Genomic DNA, 23,220 nt, shown 5'->3' with positions numbered 1-23,220 from the left:
TTTAATTATTAAAATTTTTGGGTTTTTATTTGACTCTCATCTAGTATTAGTATTATCTGTATTTATAATTTTTATAGCTTTAAATTTTAGTTTTATAATTCCTTCAAGGATTCAATTGTTTTTTGAAATGATTATTAATCATTTTTTTCAAATTGTAAAAGAAAATTTAGGAAATAATTCTCAAATATTTGTATTATTTTTATCAACTTTATTTTTTTATCTTTTATCAATTAATCTGCTAGGATTTTTTATTTTTACTTTACCCTCTACTACTCATATTTCATTAACTTTTGGATTGTCGTTTTTCATATGATTATCAATAATAATATTTGGATTTTTTAATTTTAAAAGCTCTTATCTAAGTATGTTTATGCCAACAGGAGCTCCTTTAGGTCTTTCTCCTTTATTAGTATTTATAGAATTAGCTAGTCATGTTTCTAGACCTATAGCTTTAGGAATGCGTTTAGCAGCTAATTTAACAGCTGGTCAATATCTTATTAGCTATTCTTTCTGATTTCATATTTAAAATGATATGTTTTTCTTCTTCTTTTTTAAATCTATTTCCATTAATGATTATAATATTTATGATTATATTAGAAATAGGTGTTTTAATTATTCAAGCTTATGTTTTTACTGTGTTGTGTTTAATTTATTTAAAAGATAGTTTAATCTTACATTAATGGAAATACATTATCATCCTTTTCTTTTAGTGAATCCTAATCGTTGGCCATTTTGGATATCTATGGGTGTATGTACTAACCTTAAACACTGTTGCCTTTTTTTCATAAAGGATTTTATTATCCTTTATTATTAAGTTTTATTCTAATAATTTTATTTATGGTTTTATGATTTACAGACATATTTATAGAATCTAGTTTAGAAGGGGCTCATACTAAGTTAGTTTTAACAGGTTTAAAATTAGGTTTTATATTATTTATAATTTCAGAAATATTATTTTTCTTTTCCTTTTTTTGAGCATTTTTTCATTCTAGTCTTTCTCCCTCTATAGAAATAGGAATAAATTGACCTCCTTTAGGGATAATAACCTTAAATCCGTTTTCTATTCCATTATTAAATACTATTATTCTTTTATCATCAGGAATAAGTGTTACTTGATGTCATCATAGTCTAATTCAAAAAAACAGAAATCAAACTTTAATTAGTTTAATAATTACAATTACTTTAGGCTTATTATTTACATTTTTACAAGCTTTAGAATATTTATAATTTAATTTTTGTATATCTGATTCAGTTTATGGTTCCATTTTTTTCGTAGCCACAGGGTTTCACGGAATTCATGTCATTATTGGTACAATATTTCTATCAGTCTGTTTGCTTAAAATTTATTATTCTCATTTTACTAACTCTCGTCATTTTACTTTTGAAGCTGCATCATGATATTGACATTTTGTTGATGTTGTATGATTGTTTTTATACATATTTATTTATTGATGGGGTTCCTAAATCTTTCAGATTGGTATAATTAAAGTTCGATTCTTTAACTGTAATAATTTTCATGATCTTTGATTATAATAATTTATTAATATTTTCACTTGTAGTTTTTGTTATATTAAATTTATATTTAAATAAATATAGTTTTTTTTGTTTAATACCATTAATAATTTCGTTTATTATAATCACACAATTTGTTAAAACAAATTCTTTTTTGTGAATTAGTATAATAATATTTATCATTATTTTAAATAACTTGCATTTAAAATTAGAAAATCTAATCTAATACGGTTTTATTTTGTTGTCAGTAATAATAATAATACTGTCTAATAATTTAATAATACTATATTTATCTGTAGAGATTGAAACTTTTTCTTTATTAATTCTTATTAGTTTAAATAGAAATAATATAAAAAGTCTTGAAGCAAGTTTAAAATATTTTATTTTAAGCAGCATTTCATCTGGATTTTTTCTCTTGGGTCTTGCTTATTTATTTAAAATTTCAATCTTATTGGATTTAAATTTATTTAATTTCGTATTTAATAACACATCTTCTTTTCATTCTTTTGGCAACTCTATATTAATTCTTTCTCTTCTATTCAAATTAGGTTTAGCCCCTTTTTATTACTGAATTGCTGACATTTATGAAGGATCAGATCTTGTATTAATATTATTATTATCCTCTTTATGTAAATTATCTATATTCATTATTTTATTAAAATTTAATAATAATTTTGAAATGCTTATGCTTTTAGGGACATTATCAATAATCATAGGCAACTATTGCTGGATTTAATCAAACTAAAATAAAAAGGTTAATAGCTTATAGTGGTGTTTCTAATTTTGGGTTTATCATTATAGCATTAAGCTTAAATAATATAATAGGCATCGAAATTTGTTTATTATGTCTTTTTATTTATTTATTTACAAACTTATTTATAATTATGATATTAGTATTATATAAAAATAATATAGAATTTATTATAGAATTAAGCGGATACCTAATGAATAATAAAATTTTAACAATTGCTTTAGTTATAATAATTTTTTCTATAGCAGGAATCCCTCCTTTTTTAGGGTTCCTAAATAAATTCATTCTTATTTCTACTTTAATAAATTATAACTATATTATAGCAGGATGTTTATGTTTATTAATTACCTGTATTGGAATAGGTTTTTATTTCAGAATAGTAAAAATACTTTTATTTCAAAATAATAACTTTTATGTCTTTTGAAATAATATTATTTCTTTAGATAAAAATAGTTTATATCTGAATTTTATTTATTTAGGTTTTATTTTATATTATACATTGTTTTATTTATTAAACCCTAAATTTTTTATTTCTTTCTTAATTTATATATTAAATTTATAACATGATTTTAATTATAATTCTTTTACCTTTATTTAGTAGCATATTATGTGGATTATTTGGTAGATTTTTTGGTAATAAAAGGAGCTAAATTGATTTCTTTTGTTATTATCATTATAACACTTATAAACTCTTGAGTTGTTTTTTATGAAATTAATTTTAATAACAACTTTTTATACTATGATTTATTAAATTGATTTAAACTAGGGTTATTAAGTAATTCAATTAATCTAAAATTCGATTTAATAACCATTAATATGCTAGTTTTAGTTATCACTGTTTCATTTTTTGTTCATCTATTTTCTTATTCTTATATGGAAAACGACCCTCATTTATTAAGATTTATTTCTTATTTATCGTTATTTACTTTTTTTATGATTATATTAATATCAAGCTCAAACTTAATTCAACTTTTTATAGGATGAGAGGGGGTTGGATTATGCTCATATTTATTAATTAATTTTTGATATACTAGAATACAAGCTAATAAATCAGCAATTAAAGCAATGATTATAAATAAACTAGGAGACATTGGATTGCTAATTGGAATAATATATCTATGAATCTTTACAGGATCATTTGAATTCAATGATATTTTTATAATTTCTACTACTAATAATATTTCTATACTTTATATTCCACTATTCTTCATTTTAATAGGAGTCATAGGAAAGTCTGCCCAATTAGGGTTTCATATGTGATTACCTGATGCAATGGAGGGGCCTACACCAGTTTCGGCTTTAATTCATGCAGCTACAATGGTTACAGCCGGAGTATTTTTAATTATCAGAATGTCACCTGTATTTGAACTTTCATCTACTGTGTTAATCTTAATCATTATCATAGGAAGTTTACCTTTTTTTTTCTCGGCAACTATAGGAATGGTTCAAAATGATTTGAAAAAAGTGATAGCATATTCTACTTGCAGTCAACTAGGTTACATGATAATGATTTGTGGTTTTTCTTTTTTATGATCTAAGTTTATTTCACTTAATAAATCATGGGTTTTTTAAAGCATTATTATTCCTTAGTGCAGGATCCATTATACATGCTATAAATGATGAACAAGACATGAGAAAGTACGGTGCTTTAAAAAATTTTCTACCTTTAGTGTTCGTTTTTATAATCATAGGATCTATAGCATTACTAGGGTTACCGTTTTTATCAGGATTTTATTCTAAAGATTTAATTGTTGAAGTAGCATTGTTTTCAAATTTTTTCACTTCTTTCTGTTTGAATTAGCATCAGTGCTGTGTTTATTACAGCCTTTTATTCTTTAAGATTAATTTATTATACATTTATTAACAACCCACAGCAAAGTAAAAATAATTTTTCTAATATTCATGAAAGTGATTATAAAATTATTATTTCATTAACCTTATTAACATTATTTTCTATTTTTTCTGGTTACATGTTTTAATTTATAATTATAAAAAAGATAATTTTCCTAATATGATTTATAATATTAGTAAGTTACTACCTCTTTTTTTTAGTATATTAGGAATTATCATAGCTACAATAATATTTACTAATTTAAATAAGACTTGAAACGTTATTTTTATCAATTATTTTAAAAGTATTTACTTACTTTTTATAAATAATTGATATTTCGATATTTTAATAAATTACATTTTTTCTAAAAAATTAAGTCCTTTAGGGTATAAAGTTACTTATAAACTCATAGATAATCAAATTTTAGAAAGTTTAGGACCGTCTTATTTTAATAAAATTATAGGTATAATTTCAAACAAATCAAGTAAAATTTATTTAAATTCTATTTATTCTTATATTTTAATTACATGTTTTTTTTTTTATATTCTGCATTTTAATTAATATCAAAAGTTAAAGTCTATTTCTTAGGACTAGCAGGAATGCCTAGAAGATACGCAGACTTTCCAGATAGCCTACTCACTTGAAACACCATTAGTTCTTTAGGCTCGATTATTTCTATTATAGGAGTGGTTTGATTTATTTATGTAATTTTTGATGCTTATTTGAGAAGAAAAATTCTTTTCTTGAAATAATTTAGACATTGAAAAAACTAATTCTTTAGAATGATCACTAAATTGTCCTCCTAACCATCATACTTTTAACGAACTACCTTTTATAAATCACTCAACCCATTAAAAACAGGGAATAAAAAAAATTCTTCGGTTTTGTTCTCTCCTAAAAGAGGACTACCTCCTCCCACCCTTAGCGCCGCACTGTGCGGGTGAACGCAGGAAACCTGCGCCGCACCAACCTTGAATGTTCTCCCCCCGTTGAAGGGGGGAAAAAAACAGGGGGGTTGGTGCGACGCGGGGCCCCCTGCGTTAGCCACAGCAGGGGGTACGCCAGTGCGGCGCTAGGGCTGGGGGGGTAGGGGTGATCCCTATATATATATATATATATATATATATATATATATATATATATATATATATAAATAAATATATTCCCATATATTTATTTATATATATATATATATATATATATATATATATATATATATATATATATATATATTTATATATACGCCGTGTCTGCATGCCGGCAGCCGGGTAGTAAAAACGTAAAGCCTACATGCCCGGCAGTTCAAGTACGCATGCGCTTCATTTTATAATTGAAGCTGGTAGATCTAAATATCTGCTCTGCATTAGAATATTCTATCTGCCCGATAGTAGAATAAACTAATATATGTTCTTATGTTAAAAGTGCCGGGTGGATTATATATGCAGAAACTGCATGCCCGGCATTTATGTTAACTTTATATTTTTTCTTTTTTAAAAAATGCCTTGTATATAAAATATGAAAAACTAAAAACCGGTGGATTATATAAGTGGTGGATTATAAGTAGAAGCTGCATGGTTAGTCTTTATTATTTATCCAAAGTATGCGGTGTTTATAATTTATAAAAAAGCAAAACTTTATCTTTGATATTACTTATGCAAAAAGGGCCGGGTGGATCAGAGTAGAAGCTGCATTCCCGGCATTTATATGAACTTAATATTAAATATAAAAAAACTAAAAACCGGGCAGTAATTTTAGTCTTTAGTTTTTCTTATAAATACAGTGTCGGATTCAATTAAATTTGAAAAAACTACACACCATGCAGTAGCCTTAGTCTTTATTATTTATCCAAAAAATGCGGGGTTTATAATTTATAAAAAAGCAAAACTTTATCTTTGATATTACTTATGCAAAAAGGGCCGGGTGGATTTTATAAGTAGAAGCTGCATTCCCGGCATTTATATGAACTTAATATTAAATATAAAAAAACTAAAAACCGGGCAGTAATTTTAGTCTTTAGTTTTTCTTATAAATACAGTGTCGGATTGATGAAATTTGAAAAAACTACACACCATGCAGTAGCCTTAGTCTTTATTATTTATCCAAAAAATGCGGGGTTTATAATTTATAAAAAAGCAAAACTTTATCTTTGATATTTAAAATGTAAAAAGTGCCGGTGGGATTTTATAAGTAGACGCTACATGCCCGGCATTTATATGAACTTAATATTAAATATGAAAAAACTAAAAACCGGGCAGTAATTTTAGTTTTAAGTCCATAGTCACAAGAATAAATAGTCTGGAAACAAACAATAGCTCTTTGTTTAATTTTATTGTTCAAAAAACTACTCGTTCTAATTCTTCTGAAGGTGCACAGTAACTAATCAAATAAACAAATCTCGTAGCGAAAGTATTTATCTTGTATTTTTTTTAGTAAAATACATTTTGTTAATATTTATTCATTTAAGCTTTCGACTATTTTTGCTAACCAGTTTATATATATATATATATATATATATATATATATATATATATATATATATATATATATATATATATAAAGTAATATATTAATTTATAATAATTTCTCTGATTATATTTACAATTTATTGAAAAAATAAGGTTCTGTGTTTAATGTGATTGTTTTCTCCTTAATTCTCCTTACTTTTTCTTTCAAAAAGTTGTCGTTTGCGACCAAATCTCCTTAAATATTAGGAAAATATCTCCTTATAATCCTGTCTTTTAGCCTCAGTTTTAATAGTAGGAACCCTGTAATACCACAAATGATAATTACCATTTATAAAAAATATCTTATAAGTTCTTTGCCATATTATGATATAATTGTTCAAACTAATAACTATAATTGTCCCTTGATTGTTCAAATACTGTAACAAATAAAAAAAATTTTTTCAAAGTTATTTAAGTATTTTAGTTAATAAAATATGTTTTTAAGTTGTGGTGTTATTACCTCTTTTCTATTTTAATTATTCTGGAGATATATAGTAATGTGTGCTTATAAAATATCTTATGCAATGCGCTATTTTTACTGTTTTGATAGAACTAGGCTGTTATAGCTATTTTTTTGTTCTTTATATTTTCTGTAATATTATCCTAATTCTACTAACAATAAAATGCAAATAATACTTATCTAATAAAAATTTTTACCTTGCTTAAAATATAAATTTCCAGCATTTCTTAATTAAGTTCCGGCTTCTTTAACTGTTGACCAATGATTAATAGAGTAAACTTAACATCATATTAAATTTACAAAATTAAAACCATGTTTCAACAGTAAGCAAAATCAAGTGATGACAAAGGCAACTAAAAAAGAAAAAAAGAACGTAATTATGTTTGAAATTGTAAAAAATTTAAAATCATTTGTTATTAATTGTTTGTTTATAAATTGTTGTTATAAACTGTTATTAATCTAAATATTATTATATTAATAATAATATTTAGATTAATAATATTATATTAACATATACTATAAATCACTCAATATATTACTATAATTATATAAATAGAAAAATTCATAATTTACTTTGTTTTCAAGTGCTTAAAGTAAAATCGAATTAACAGACATTAACACTGCTTGACACTGAATTCTTGCAAGTAAGTTATTCCTTGCCAGAAGCATCTCTCACATTTCAACAACGATTAATTTTATCTTACCTAGACCTATCTCTTTTATTTAACAACAACTATTTTTAAGTCGCCTATTATCATTTACGCTATAATAACTTTGAGACTAATATTATCAATTTCAATTCACTATTATCATTAAACATATTACCAATAATATTAATATTGTTTCAACTGAGAATAAATAAACGCAAAAGAATCATACTAATTGTGATCTTTTCTAATCGAAGACTATATTTCAACTTTAAAAGTCATCGGAATAGATATTTCTTGAACCAATGTTGCATGTTCAGGATTGCGTACCAATTATGCCATCTTTTGGAAAAAAAAAAGTGAATAAACCATAAGATTTAAGTTAGCTGACATTCTGAATAAAATTCCTAAATTACATTTTGGGTAAATAACTTCCCTGGAAGCAGGTGCAGCACTCCAACAAATACAACAGCAACTTCACTAACTTTAGTTTGCAAATGAAATATAAACTATTTAAGCAAAGTTGATTGTGATGTTATTGCTTTCTAAAATTTACTGCTGTTAGTGAGTCAGAGATATACATTTGATAATGTTGGGGGAATATCTTGATCTGGCCTAAGATTACCCACATAATGAAAAACTTGACCACATAATTTAAAACATGGCGGCCTATGATTCATAGGTTAAACCACATTATCAGTAAATAAAGCAAAATAAAGACAGGCCTACTAAATTCTAATGTATTTTAAAAACTACCTTTCTATAATGGCAACATAAAAAATGTGTTTCATCAAGAAATGTTTTAGCACAGCAATGCTGATAAATCTGGCTCATTTCTCCTAAATAATTATAATCTAGAATATTACTTCTTGCTATACAATATATTCTGATTGTCTAGCAGTATTTTGCACATTTTGAGAATGATTAATCTCATTCTTATGGTAAGACCTTTGTATCAAATAATTTTTGCCGACCTGATGCCGACCTCAAAAAGATTGAGGTCTGACAAATTATTACCAACCTCATTTTTCCTAATCAATGGGTTTATATATATATATATATATATATATATATATATATATATATATATATATATATATATATATATATATATATATATATATATATATATATATATATATATATATATATATATATATATATATATATATATATATATATATATATATATATATATATATATATATATATATATATATATATATATATATATATATATATATATATATATATATATATATATATATATATATATATATATATATATATATATATATATATATATATATATATATATATATATATATATATATATATATATATATATATATATATATATATATATATATATATATATATATATATATGTATGAGCCCATGAGATACATAGTGGTATAAGTTACTTTTTTCAATATTTTGAGTTATTGCCACCAATGGTTAGCATTTTGTTTATTCTAGTACATGGCAGAGTGGTATAAGTCTAATGATATCGATAATGATGCTGGAACTGTTTTTTCTTAAGCTCCTTACTAAACAGCTGTTTTTGTTCACAGCCATAGTGATATTAGTCAGACTTATTTCAAAATGAGATATGAGGGACTTATACCACTATGCATTCTCAGGGGCTCATATATATATATACATATATATATGTAGAGTTCTATGGTCAGCTATGCAACGAGCGCAACATGTTTTTAAAAATTTAACTGACTCATTATATTATAATTTTTAATTTTTTTTTACGTTTACACTCAAATTATCCTTTTTTATTATTATTCACAAAAAAAAAAGGATAAGAAGACAATTTGAGTAAAGTAAAAAGACAGCAGTCAGCTACGCAACGCGCAAAAGCTTGTTTTTTTAATTTAAAGTTTGAATTATTAATATTTAAAGAATATGCAAATGATGCAAAAAAAAAAAAAAAATGCAAGTTGCAAAGAGTGCAAAAAAATAAAATAAAAAATCAAATTTTATTTTATTAAATGATTATAATGAGATAATGATTATAATGGTAAAATGGTTACAATGAGATATCCTATTTTTTTAATTTTGATTTTAAGATTAAAATTGAAATTATTGAAATCATCAGTTAAAAAACTACAAAAAGGTGTACTTCAAAAGTTATATTTAAAGATTATAAAAATGGAATAAAACAGCATAAAAATTTATCAGTTTAATCTTACATGTCACAGTTGTTTTTTTTAGAGTGTGCAAAAAAAACAATCTACCACTGTAGTGTTATAATTATTTAAAGTAATACTCTCTAGTGTGCTATAGTTCTTATTCTCAGTTTTTTGACCTTAAAAAAACAGCCAAGTTATTTACATTTCTATGTTAAATTTAGTGTTAGGCTTCTCTAGAGAATTTTATGATGATTGTGAAACAGGTTGATTTTCTATCTTTAAGTTTAATAGTGGTTGTTTAACATTCAGATATCTATTTACTTTGCATACATACATTTTGGTGCCTACTTTCTTTAAAATTTAATAGTAACTATGTAACATATGTTAATTCTTATATTGACAGTGTTAAAATGTGATGTTATGCTGTAAAGTTTATTTTGTGAAGAATTTAATACTAATTTAATTATGAATTTTTATTTAAATGTTTTTTAATGATTGTATATCTTCATTTTTTGTATTTTCTATAGACATATTGAACAGCTTAAAGGAATGTCGAAATGAAGAGTTCTTAAATTATCTTAAAAATATAAAGCCTGAAGATGTTACTCTAGACTGTTTTGAAAAATGTTTAAAAGTTGCGATTGACCAAGATAACTGTACTGCAGTTGGGGAGTTGATGCTTCTTAAACCTCGCAATGTTAAAAGTTGTTTAATTAATGCGCTTAAAAAGCAGAACTGTTACAAAAGTACACTTTTACTGCTATTATGTTATGCTGTTGAAAAACACAATAATGCTGTTTTAAAATATATCTGCGAGACAAATTGTTCAGAGAATATAGAGTTAGACCAAATTGATTCTGGCTTACAAATTCCTACTAGTTTATGGTATATATTAAGGTAATTCTAATTTTAATGATTTTAATATATACTTTTGTTTAAAGAATCAAGCATGTATGCAGAATCTATAGTTTCAGGTTATTGGAGTCTGTAGTCTTACCAAAATATGAAAGCCAAAGTTTTTAATTAAAAAAAAAAAAATCAAAGAAGTAACAAAGCTCATTTTTATTTAAATTCTGTTTTTATGAGACAACTATATTTTTGTTTTGCATTTTTGGAAATGGAAAATATTTGATTTGTGGATTGATTGATACAAATTTATAACTTGAAAGCTAATGAATAAATGATTTTAGTCAGCATACATGATTGTTGAACATACTTTGTTGTAATTTAAGATTTTTTTATTTTTAATTTGAATTTTAAAGATGTAATGTTTTAATTTATTTTAAAGATCTTATATGATTGAAATCAAAGATTACTTTGTATACCCAATAAGAATTGGATGTAGCCCTTTGGTAAAAAATTATGAAGGTATTCAATTTATATTGTCAAACTTTTTTTGCGATAAAAAAAAATTGGTTGCTAATTGGGGAAATCTTTCACTACCCTGTTTCCATGAAGAATGGCAAAATGTATGCATGGTAATAAAGTTTAAAAATGTGATACTATCTTTTAACTGCATCGAAAGTATTTCATCAAATAAGATTACTATTTACTTGAAAAGTGTGCAAAGGTTGAATCTAAGTTCTAATAACTTAAAAGAGATCCCTCCGGATTTGCTTAAGCTTCCTATGTTACATAATTTAAATTTATCATCAAATAAGTTAAAGCATCTCCCTGATGTTACAGAATGGTCACAGTACTTTACAACATTATCTCTAGACAATAATTTATTAGAAAGTTTTCCAACAAATGTTGAACAAGTTCCCATAAAACACCTTTATATTTCAAATAATAAATTGGCTTCTATACCTGAAGGTATATGCAAGCTGAAATATCTAGAAACCTTGAAAATTTGCGGCAATGTTAATATTCATGCGCTACCTCTGAATATGGGGAATTTGACGAAACTTACTCTTTTAGATATATATATATATATATATATATATATATATATATATATATATATATATATATATATATATATATATATATATATATATATATATATATATATATATATATATATATATATATATATATATATATATATATATATATATATATTATCCGGACAGAATTAGTAAATATATAAGATACAAAAATAAGCTAAGTGTAAACAAAAAGCAAAAAAAGAACAGCACGCAATACTTGAATGATTGAAGAGATAAGTTTAATAAGTTCTTTTTTTTTATTTTATTATTATTGGTATTTTTGTTAAACAACTTTAACTTTAATAGTATTATAAAAGTTTAGTTAATAAATAGCTCGATCATCGATAGAAAATCAAACATTATTTATTTGAAATACTTTTCAATATTTAACAACAAAGCACCTTAAGAAGACTCAGTCATAATCCTTGTTAAGTATAACATTCAAGATACAGCACAGTGCAGAATCAACCTCAAATTTATACAACATTTGGAGCTGTCAAGTACCAAAGTATTCAAAAAATATGCAAATGATGCAAAAAAAAAAAAAAAATGCAAGTTGCAAAGAGTGCAAAAAAATAAAATAAAAAATCAAATTTTATTTTATTAAATGATTATAATGAGATAATGATTATAATGGTAAAATGGTTACAATGAGATATCCTATTTTTTTAATTTTGATTTTAAGATTAAAATTGAAATTATTGAAATCATCAGTTAAAAAACTACAAAAAGGTGTACTTCAAAAGTTATATTTAAAGATTATAAAAATGGAATAAAACAGCATAAAAATTTATCAGTTTAATCTTACATGTCACAGTTGTTTTTTTTAGAGTGTGCAAAAAAAACAATCTACCACTGTAGTGTTATAATTATTTAAAGTAATACTCTCTAGTGTGCTATAGTTCTTATTCTCAGTTTTTTGACCTTAAAAAAACAGCCAAGTTATTTACATTTCTATGTTAAATTTAGTGTTAGGCTTCTCTAGAGAATTTTATGATGATTGTGAAACAGGTTGATTTTCTATCTTTAAGTTTAATAGTGGTTGTTTAACATTCAGATATCTATTTACTTTGCATACATACATTTTGGTGCCTACTTTCTTTAAAATTTAATAGTAACTATGTAACATATGTTAATTCTTATATTGACAGTGTTAAAATGTGATGTTATGCTGTAAAGTTTATTTTGTGAAGAATTTAATACTAATTTAATTATGAATTTTTATTTAAATGTTTTTTAATGATTGTATATCTTCATTTTTTGTATTTTCTATAGACATATTGAACAGCTTAAAGGAATGTCGAAATGAAGAGTTCTTAAATTATCTTAAAAATATAAAGCCTGAAGATGTTACTCTAGACTGTTTTGAAAAATGTTTAAAAGTTGCGATTGACCAAGATAACTGTACTGCAGTTGGGGAGTTGATGCTTCTTAAACCTCGCAATGTTAAAAGTTGTTTAATTAATGCGCTTAAAAAGCAGAACTGTTACAAAAGTACACTTTTACTGCTATTATGTTATGCTGTTGAAAAACACAATAATGCTGTTTTAAAATATATCTGCGAGACAAATTGTTCAGAGAATATAGAGTTAGACCAAATTGATTCTGGCTTACAAATTCCTACTAGTTTATGGTATATATTAAGGTAATTCTAATTTTAATGATTTTAATATATACTTTTGTTTAAAGAATCAAGCATGTATGCAGAATCTATAGTTTCAGGTTATTGGAGTCTGTAGTCTTACCAAAATATGAAAGCCAAAGTTTTTAATTAAAAAAAAAAAAATCAAAGAAGTAACAAAGCTCATTTTTATTTAAATTCTGTTTTTATGAGACAACTATATTTTTGTTTTGCATTTTTGGAAATGGAAAATATTTGATTTGTGGATTGATTGATACAAATTTATAACTTGAAAGCTAATGAATAAATGATTTTAGTCAGCATACATGATTGTTGAACATACTTTGTTGTAATTTAAGATTTTTTTATTTTTAATTTGAGTTTTAAAGATGTAATGTTTTTATTTATTTTAAAGATCTTATATGATTGAAATCAAAGAATACTTTGTATACCCAATAAAAATTGGATGTAACCCTTTGGTAAAAAATTATGAAGGTGTTAAATTTATATTGTCAAACTTTTTTTGTAATAATAAAAAACTGAATGCTGATTGGGATAATCTTTCACTACCCTGTTTCCATGAAGAATGGCAAAGTGTATGCATGGCAAAAAAGCTTAAAAATGTGATACTATCTTTTAACTGCATTGAAAATATTTCATCAAATAAGATTACTTTTTACTTGAAAAGTGTGCAAAAGTTGAATCTAAGTTCTAATAACTTAAAAGAGATCCCTCCGGATTTGCTTAAGCTTCCTATGTTACGTAATTTAAATTTATCATCAAATAAGTTGAAGCATCTCCCTGATGTTAAAGAATGGTCACAGTACTTTACAACATTATCTCTAGACAATAATTTATTAGAAAGTTTTCCAACAAATGTTGAACAAGTTCCCATAAAACACCTTTATATTTCAAATAATAAATTGGCTTCTATACCTGAAGGTATATGCAACCTGAAATATCTAGAAACCTTGAAAATTTGCGGCAATGTTAATATTCATGCGCTACCTCTGAATATGGGGAATTTGACGAAACTTACTCTTTTAGATAAAACAGGATTAAAGGTAAATTGTTTAATTTAAATTTAAAATTTGTTTAAAATTTATATAAATTCAACATACGCAAATATAATCTGATAATTTTTTATATAATAAAATATACAAAAAAAATCTGATAATTTTTTTTCGTATGTTTTATTAATATTGTTGTTATTACTACAAGTATTACTAATACACACATACACACACACACATATATATATATATATATATATATATATATATATATATATATATATATATATATATATATATATATATATATATAGCGCGTTTCATAATTATAGCAGCATCCCCCATTTCTCTTAGTCCATGTTTTCCACAACGAATAAACAAATTGTATTAATGCTACTTCTTATGGATAAGTAAGAGTAGAAAAAGTACATGTGTTATAATCATTTTTTTTTTACTTACAGGCAGCTATGGCCTAAAATCGATTTTACGTGCGTTTCATAATTATAACCGCAGTACGACCTATAACCATGAAGTAGGAAAACTAAGGCGCAGGTTTTTTTTCTAATAACCGATATAGCCACCACTGTTCTTAATAATCTCAAAAATGCGATTCGGCATGCTTCTGATCAGATTCTCAAGCAACTAGACTTCAATTTCATCCCAAGCTTTCACAATCGCCATTTTTAGTTCGGGCACGGTCTGAAACTGACGATTATTCGCATACACACATCGTACAAGCACCTTCCATAAATTCTCAATAGGACTTAAGTCAGTGGACGCGGGCCACTGTAAAAGTGGAATATTTTTCTCAATCAACCACGCTGTAGTGCTTTTGCTGGCATGAACACTTGCATTGTCTTGTTGAAAAGTCAAACGACGGCGTGGAAAACGTCGGATGAAAGGTAGAAGATTGTTCTGAAGTACCAGTTGGTATTCTTCACTGTTCATTTTTGTCGAAGGAAACGTTAGGTAAGGAATAGTAATATATAATAAAAAAGTCATTACAGCATTAATAGCATACATATTTAAAGTTAACTTATATTTTAAATAAAAGTAATCACAAGTGCGGTTATAATTATGTAATGCCCGCAAAATTGATTTTGCGCTATTGCGTCCACTAACTAAAACAAAAATAATTATTGCACCTACATTTTAATTTCTTTTACCTACATATTTAAAATAATATGAGTAATATTTATTTAATTATTGTATTATATATAGATCTCAAGAAATTATGTGTGCCGCTATAATTATGAAACGCACTGTACATATATCAGGCCTTGTTAAGAAGCGCTACGCAGCTCGCATTTTGCTTGCAAAAAGGCGATTTGCCTACGCGTTCAGCAGTTTTGCGCTACGCAAAAACTTATATCTTTTAGAATATTTAAATTATCTTTTGATTACCGTTAACGTGACGTTTATTCAGAAGAAATAAAGTCGTAAGTAAAAGCATTTAACCGCAATTGTAAAATAATAGATTTTTTTGTTAAAGAAACAGTTTATTTCATAATTTTTTTTTTGTTATTTAAAATCAGTTAAAAAAAAAAAGTGTTTTAAGTTTTATCTTAAGGAATTAAATATATAAATTCCTTTTAAATATAAAAATTATTTTTAGTCATAATTAGTTATGATTTGCACGATTTATTTTGATGTAAATATTTTATTAATAAGATATTTTGTTTATTGTTAATTCAATAACGTAAAGTTTTAATGACGTTCATTTAATTTATGAAAATAAATTATGATCACGAATATGTTATCGGTAACTGATAAATAACAAAAAAAAACTTTATTGTTTAAAAACATTAAAAAGAGTTCACAAATTAAATAAGAAAAAATGTATTAACAGTTAATAAAATAACCAAAAACCAAATATAAAATCATAAGAAAATAAACTAATATTTTACGTTTCATGAAAAAAATATTTTTTTCAAAATAAAATTTAGTTCATATTTGAAAAAAATAATAAAAATGATTTTTTTAATAAGAACTTTTTTTTGTAACTTTTAAGAAGATTTTATTTGTAACTTTTGTTATAGTGAGAAAAAAACAAACTGTTTGTATGATTTTTAACCCGTTAATAAAATAACTTTAATTACAATGCGGTACTTGAAAAGATGCTAGTGACGCAATATAACAATATAACTTTTAACGATGCAAAATATATTTGCTGAGTTGAGTTACTTAGAAATGCGTTACGCGTTTTCGCTACGCAGCGAAATCTTGTAACAAGGCCTGATATATATATATATATATTTATATATATATATATATATATATATATATATATATATATATATATATATATATATATATATATATATATATATATGGCTCAAAAAAAGATTATCTGATAGTCTTTCCTCCTTAGCGAAGAAAAAAAACATTAACGGAAAAAAAAAAATTAATTAGTTAAAGGAGAAATTTCTACTTTTTCAATATTTTTTCTTAATCTTTTTAAATATTTAAAATATTTTTTTTTCATTTAATAAATAATATTGAATTATGATATGCAAAAACCATATATGTTACAAAATCAACATATTCGGTAAATTTTAAAAAACCTTTTTATTTCCTCATTGTTAATGATTTGTTTTTAAAGACCACTTGATAACCGCGTATTTACTAACGATGCAAGGTATTTTGGCACACGTTTGATTTTTTCAGAATATCATTGATACTGCACATAAGGAACATTTTTTGCAATAAAATCTCCAGATTTTGCAAAAAAGTAAAAAAAATGCGAAGTGTAGTTTTTGAAGTCAAATTAATAAATTTTTAACTTAAGGAGTATTTTATTTTATTCTGACTAAAATATTACAAATAATAAACATATTTAAAATGAGTAATTCTTATTTTGAATATACATTTGCAAACTGTATTATAAATCTAAATAACAAATTTAAATTTAATTTTTGAAAAAGTTATAAAAACATATATATGTATATCTATATATATATATATATATATATATATATATATATATATATATATATATATATATATATATATATATATATATATATATATGTATATATATTTATATATGTATATATATATATATATGTATATATATATATATATATATATATATATATATATATTATATATATATATATATATATATATTTAAATAAATTGTCCCCACCACGTCCCTGGTAGTACCGTGCTCAACTTGTTTCTCCGCGCAGCGGCCTTGTTCGTCAAGGTTCGTGTTTTGGAGTTATAGAGTTGAGAGAGGGTTATAACCACTATTAAGTAGCCTCCTCATCTGTAGTGGCCTTCTCGGCCTTGAGGAGGTGAATAAAAAAAAAAAAAAAAGTAAAAAAAAAAATATATATATATCAAAGCAAGGCCTCTATTATTCTTTTTACAAAACAAAAGACATGGCACTACTCATGAAACAACTAGCAACTGATAACCTTTTAACCTTGTCAACAAACTTGCTTTTTCCAATTATGAGCTTCATGTGTTTTTTACAAACTTTCTATAATATTTCAAAAGTTATAAATGTTTTAGTAACACCCCTTAAGCCAATATTTTCAAAAAATAACAAGAAGCCATAAATCTCGGTTTGAAACAGCCGTTATACATGTAATTGTGCTTTTAATGATCATATACTAAAAATGTACTAGAATAAACAAAACTATTCAAAAATTTATGCCTAAAAAATCTTAAGAATTGCTTAAAAAAATGAGAAAAACACTAAAAAAACAATTCTTAAGATTTTTTAGGCATAAATTTTTGAATAGTTTTGTTTATTCTAGTATATTTTTAGTAAATGATCATTAAAAGCACAATTACATGTATAACGGCTGTTTCAAACCGAGATTTATGGCTTCTTGTTATTTTTTGAAAATATTGGCTTAAGGGGTGTTACTAAAACATTTATAACTTTTAAAATATTATAGAAAGTTTGTAAAAAACACATGAAGCTCATAATTGGAAAAAGCAAGTTTGTTGACAAGGTTAAAAGGTTATCAGTTGCTAGTTGTTTCATGAGTAGTGCCATGTCTTTTGTTTTGTAAAAAGAATAAAAACACGAATAAAAAGTGTCATCGTATGACATCAAAGGTTGAATTAAGCGATTGTGATTTGCAAAATCTGTTCTTGAAAATTTTGGTTTATGCAAAGCTTTGTAATTTGTTTTAAAATATTATAGTTAGCAAAGTTATAAAAAACAAAACAATAAATTTACGACTACAAAAGTAATAACACTCTAGTCACTAACTGCATTATAAAAGTAATAAAGATATAGTAATGTTATTACTTATATAAAGCACTTATAACTCTAAAGTTCATTCCTAGTTTAAGCAACATTAATAATTCCAAACTTTAATTAAAGTAGAAAAGCATCTAGAAAAAATAAAGTGGATCTTCATATAATATTAAAAACTTAGGGAACTTTTACAAATACACTTGAACAACTTTATAAAAATGTACTGTATAAAAAGTTAAGCATTATGAAAAGTTACTAATAGTCCATAAAAATGCACATTAATTTTAAAATCAACCAATAAAACATTTTAATTGGTTGATTTTAAAATTAACGAGCGTTTTTACGGACCATTAATAATGTTTTTAATAATGCTAAATTTTATAGACAATACGTTTTTATAAAGTTGTTTAAGTTCCTTAAGTTTTAAATATTATTTGAATATCCAAACTATTTATATACTCTATATTTCTAGATGCTTTTCTACTTCAATTAATATTTGGAATTACTTATATTGTTCGAACAAAGAAAGAATTATCAAATTTATAAGTGCGTTATAAAAGTAATAACACTATTATAGTGTTTTTAGTTCTATAATGCAGTTAGTTACTAGAGTGGTATTTCTTTTGAAGTTGCAAGTTTATTGTTTTATTTTTTATAACTTTTTCGCTAACAAATTTTAGTTGATTTGCCCCTTAAAAATAAAGAACACCGTTTTGGGTAACCTAAATTTTTGAAGACCGTATATTTTTCTAGTAATTGCATTTCGTGATCGCTTAATTTAACCCTTGGGCATTCATGCATTTGCAAAAAAAGTTATTTTAATTAATAAACGTGACAAAATGGCTGAATTTTAGTAATTTGATGTTACTTTTTATCAAAAAAATGTCATAAAAAGTTTATTCTCATTGTTTGACTATTATAAAAACCTTAATTGTTAAAGGTTAACTAAAACAGACTTTATTGAATTCTGAAAGCAAACCGCAATTTTTGCAAAATTATGAAAAATTATGAATCAATAAACTCTTCTCACAAAAAAATAAAATGTTTGTTAAAATATACAAATAGTTAATTTAAATCAGTTAATAATTTGTTTTTATTCTCATAAAAAATTGTTTTATAATCAGTTGGTCCACTGATAATTTCTTTAGGTAGTAAACTATTTTTGTACACTCAGTTGATACTAGATTCATACTTTATTATGAACCAGAAGAACAGTTGCTTGACTCACAATTGTGACAATAACTTTTACAATTTCTTAATTTATTAAACAAAATTTTTACACCGACTAGATATATATATAAGACTTATATTCCATTCTTTAACCAGAGAGGAAGTATGTAGTGCAGAGGTACTGTAGAGTTAGAACTAACTTCTGATCATAATAATGGAATGGACATCTAATTTATAAAATAAATGTTACATTTAATGAAGGGTAATACATTTTTTACACAAACATCATTAGCTCATTTTACAGATGATTTTCTAATAAACGCAAAGATTCTGCTGTTTTAAAACATTCAATTGTTTATTTGTTCTGTATCAGTCTGAACCCTGATACAGAACTAATAAACATTATATACAGACCCTGATGATATAGAACAGACAACGGGATTTTATATACTTCATACCCTTATCCCCAGCACAAAGAAGCCATACTTCTTTGCCAAAACTAACATCAGAGTTGAGGTGGTTACAAACATGAAGACAATTGAAAACCTCTTTAATATAAGTTGTCTTGACCATCAGTACAGATACTAAACAGTTGTTTTATTCACAGATGCATAAAGCAAAATGAATGTCACAGTAACATGTTTTTTACTGACATTCATTGTCAGCATTTCTTGTTCTTGTCTTATCTTGGGCTTAGATGGGAGAATCCTTGCACCAAGATTACACAGAATATGTCTTAGCCTATAGAATTCAGCCATAGGCATCCTTAATTGGCTCTGCAACTAAACCTAACTTGTTTGCAGCACAACAAAACTTTGAATTTTCACAAAACAAGAATTACAAAACAACATAGACAAATCACTTTCAAAATCTGCAAAAGCTAATAACTGAAGGAATACAAAAGCAAATTTAGATCATCTAGCTGCAGCATGCCTACCTAAGTTAGAATAAGGTTTACCATGTTCTAACTTAATGTAAGTATATTTTTTACCAACTATGGGTTTTTTAACTAATATAGTTGTATCTGATATAGTCTGTAGATTACTTACTGATATAGTCTGTAGATTACTTAACTTAAATTCAGAGGAACCAATGTTGTCATAGTCTAAATAAGAATTGACAGCAACTAAATCCTTTTCACAGCTAGCAAAACATTTGCAAATTTGGCAACTGTTCTGGTTTATATCACTGATTTTTGCAGTTTATTTAGCAATCTTACATTTTTAGTATTAGAAAATTTAGTTTTTTTCAAACTGCTCCTTCTTTTTTATCCTAATACTCATAGTCTCTAATTGAGAAATTAATGAGTTCAATGTGTGTTGAGAGCCCTATTTTTAGAATTTAAATCTGTAATTCCAGCTTCCAACTTAAATACTTGCATTTTAAGTTTCTCTATTTGCTCCACATTTGTTTTATTTTCAGAAGTTAATGGATCAATTTGACTCAGTAGCTCCTGACTCCAATTTAAAGTAAAAAAGGTTGGAGCTAGCCACAGTTGCATTTTAAAAAATTATTTATTTTTTGTTACTAAAAATTTTTTTTTATATTTCTTTTTTTGCGTTTTAACTTCAGACACATTTTATCAAATTCATCATTAATATGTTATTACTAGGCATATCAAAATCAATTGAAAAAAAGAAACCTCATTAAAATAAATAAATTTCCTCTTAATTCAAAGACTGTCATTAAAATGAAACGACATTGTTAGTGATCTTATCTGCCTTAATTAATAGCTTAACAAAAGGAAAGTTACACTTATCTTCCCCACAATTTTCCTTTCTAATGGCAAAAAAGATTGGCAACATTTTTTCATAAGAAAATGTGAACAAAAGTGTATGCAAATATCTAACTTATGTAAACTTTAAACTATGTAATGTTAAAACATATAAGAAGTTTTACAGTTTTCTTTTTACTTAAAAATTTCATTGCAACAACATTTCCTTAATTTTGATTTATATCATTTATTTGCCTTTTTATAAAATCTTTTGTTTATTAAATAGCCTTAAAACATTTATTAACTTCTGACTCCAAGGCGAAATACACCTTTTAGGCTGAAGTAGTTAGTTTGCAAGGTTTCTGAAGTGAGTTGTTGTGGTTCATATTCTTACGCTTCCACCATTTTTTAAAATCTGTTAATTTTTTAAAATACAAAATAATTTATTATTATTATTTATTTTTATATATTATTATTTTTAAAAATCTTTTCCAATTTTCTAAAATACAAAATACAACATTCTTAATGTTCTATTGATGTTAAATACATAACATATATAGACATTATATGCTATAACAAACAAAAGTGAGTTTTTAAAAAAGCTTTAAATTTTTTGTGCATATGTCACAATAGAGATACTTATGTTATTAATGTGCTTAGGTAATTAGTTAAGTCTGGGTGTTTAACACACATTAAAGAAGCAACTTTTTTTCTTATAGGAAAAAAAATTTGCATTCAAACTTTTATTTTTGTCCAAATGAGCTGGGGATGGTAAAAAATGTAAACTTATCATGACTCGCATTATATGGGTCATGGTAAGTTTATTGTTTTACATATTTTAAGTCTAATTCCAAATGTTTTTTAAAGTTTTTATACCAATTGTAATTAATCAACACATTTCAAGCAAGTATTCTAAATAATCTTTAGAATACCCACTTTGTGTACTAAAATCAAAACTGCTGTTATTTAGCGGTTTGCGCAGTGACTACCAAAGTATTTAGAGTTAATTATATAAAAAATTATTATTTTTATTCATAACTTTAGATTCTCTGTTTAAATAAGCTGTTGTTTAAATAAGCTTGTTTGCTGCAAAGATTCTCTATTAAAAAAAAGTACACAAAATAAGAAGATTTTTAACATTTGTAAAGTAATAAGAAGTATAGTCTTATATTTTTAGATTAATAGTCCTCCGGCTATTAAGAATTTGAACAAAACAGAAGATATAATGCGTTATTTGATAGCATTAAAGAGAGCTGCAGAGCCTTATTACACAATGAAACTAATGATTGTTGGGTTTGAAGCGCAAGGAAAGACAACTCTGCTAAAAAGGCTTCAAGATAATACAAGTTATAATGAAAATCAACCTACAGAAGGTATGCTTAAAATATTATTTATGGAATCCACTAGTGTAATACAATGTGTTGTAAATATACTTTCAATATAGCTGAATAAAACACAAAATTAATGAAAATAACCAACTTGTAGTAAATTAAAGTTAAACTACAGAAGGCAGAATGTTTATGAATGTTTATGAATACTTAACTACACACAAGCATTTTTCAATGTAGCTGATGGGTTCGAATAGAGTGTTTATAAAATCGAAATAAAATTGTAAAGGTCACAAATTTGGAAAAGAAAAAATTAAGGGGTCTAAGCCAAGTGCCTTAGGCATTTCAGATGCTTTTTACAAATAAAAAATATAT

The 23,220-nt window shown here is 24.9% G+C and overlaps 1 protein-coding gene across 1 annotated transcript; it reads left to right on the top strand.

The window, feature by feature from the left end:
* The first annotated feature begins 3,535 nt into the window (after window positions 1-3,535).
* LOC136083028 (leucine-rich repeat-containing protein 40-like) lies at window positions 3,536-22,961 on the top strand. Its single transcript, XM_065802439.1, has 6 exons — window positions 3,536-3,779; window positions 10,377-10,746; window positions 11,138-11,766; window positions 13,056-13,425; window positions 13,817-14,465; window positions 22,695-22,961. Exons 1-6 carry the CDS (start codon window positions 3,536-3,538, stop codon window positions 22,959-22,961), a joined length of 2,529 nt encoding a protein of 842 aa, XP_065658511.1.
* Window positions 22,962-23,220: the final 259 nt, after the last annotated feature.

The sequence above is a fragment of the Hydra vulgaris genome, chromosome 08 (assembly GCF_038396675.1).
Source record: "Hydra vulgaris chromosome 08, alternate assembly HydraT2T_AEP".
Classification (NCBI taxonomy): domain Eukaryota; kingdom Metazoa; phylum Cnidaria; class Hydrozoa; order Anthoathecata; family Hydridae; genus Hydra; species Hydra vulgaris.
Note: the sequence above shows the minus strand (reverse complement) of the source record. Positions and strands in the feature narration are given on the sequence as shown.

What these genes read in the sequence shown, in the direction of transcription:
- LOC136083028 (XM_065802439.1), top strand. Translation starts at nt 3,536, where the DNA reads ATGGAGGGGCCTACACCAGTTTCGGCTTTAATTCATGCAGCTACAATG. An exon ending in TTACATGATAATGATTTGTG is followed by an intron (nt 3,780 to 10,376) that starts GTTTTTCTTTTT and finishes TATTTTCTATAG; the next exon opens with ACATATTGAACAGCTTAAAG. An exon ending in TAGATAAAACAGGATTAAAG is followed by an intron (nt 14,466 to 22,694) that starts GTAAATTGTTTA and finishes TTATATTTTTAG; the next exon opens with ATTAATAGTCCTCCGGCTAT.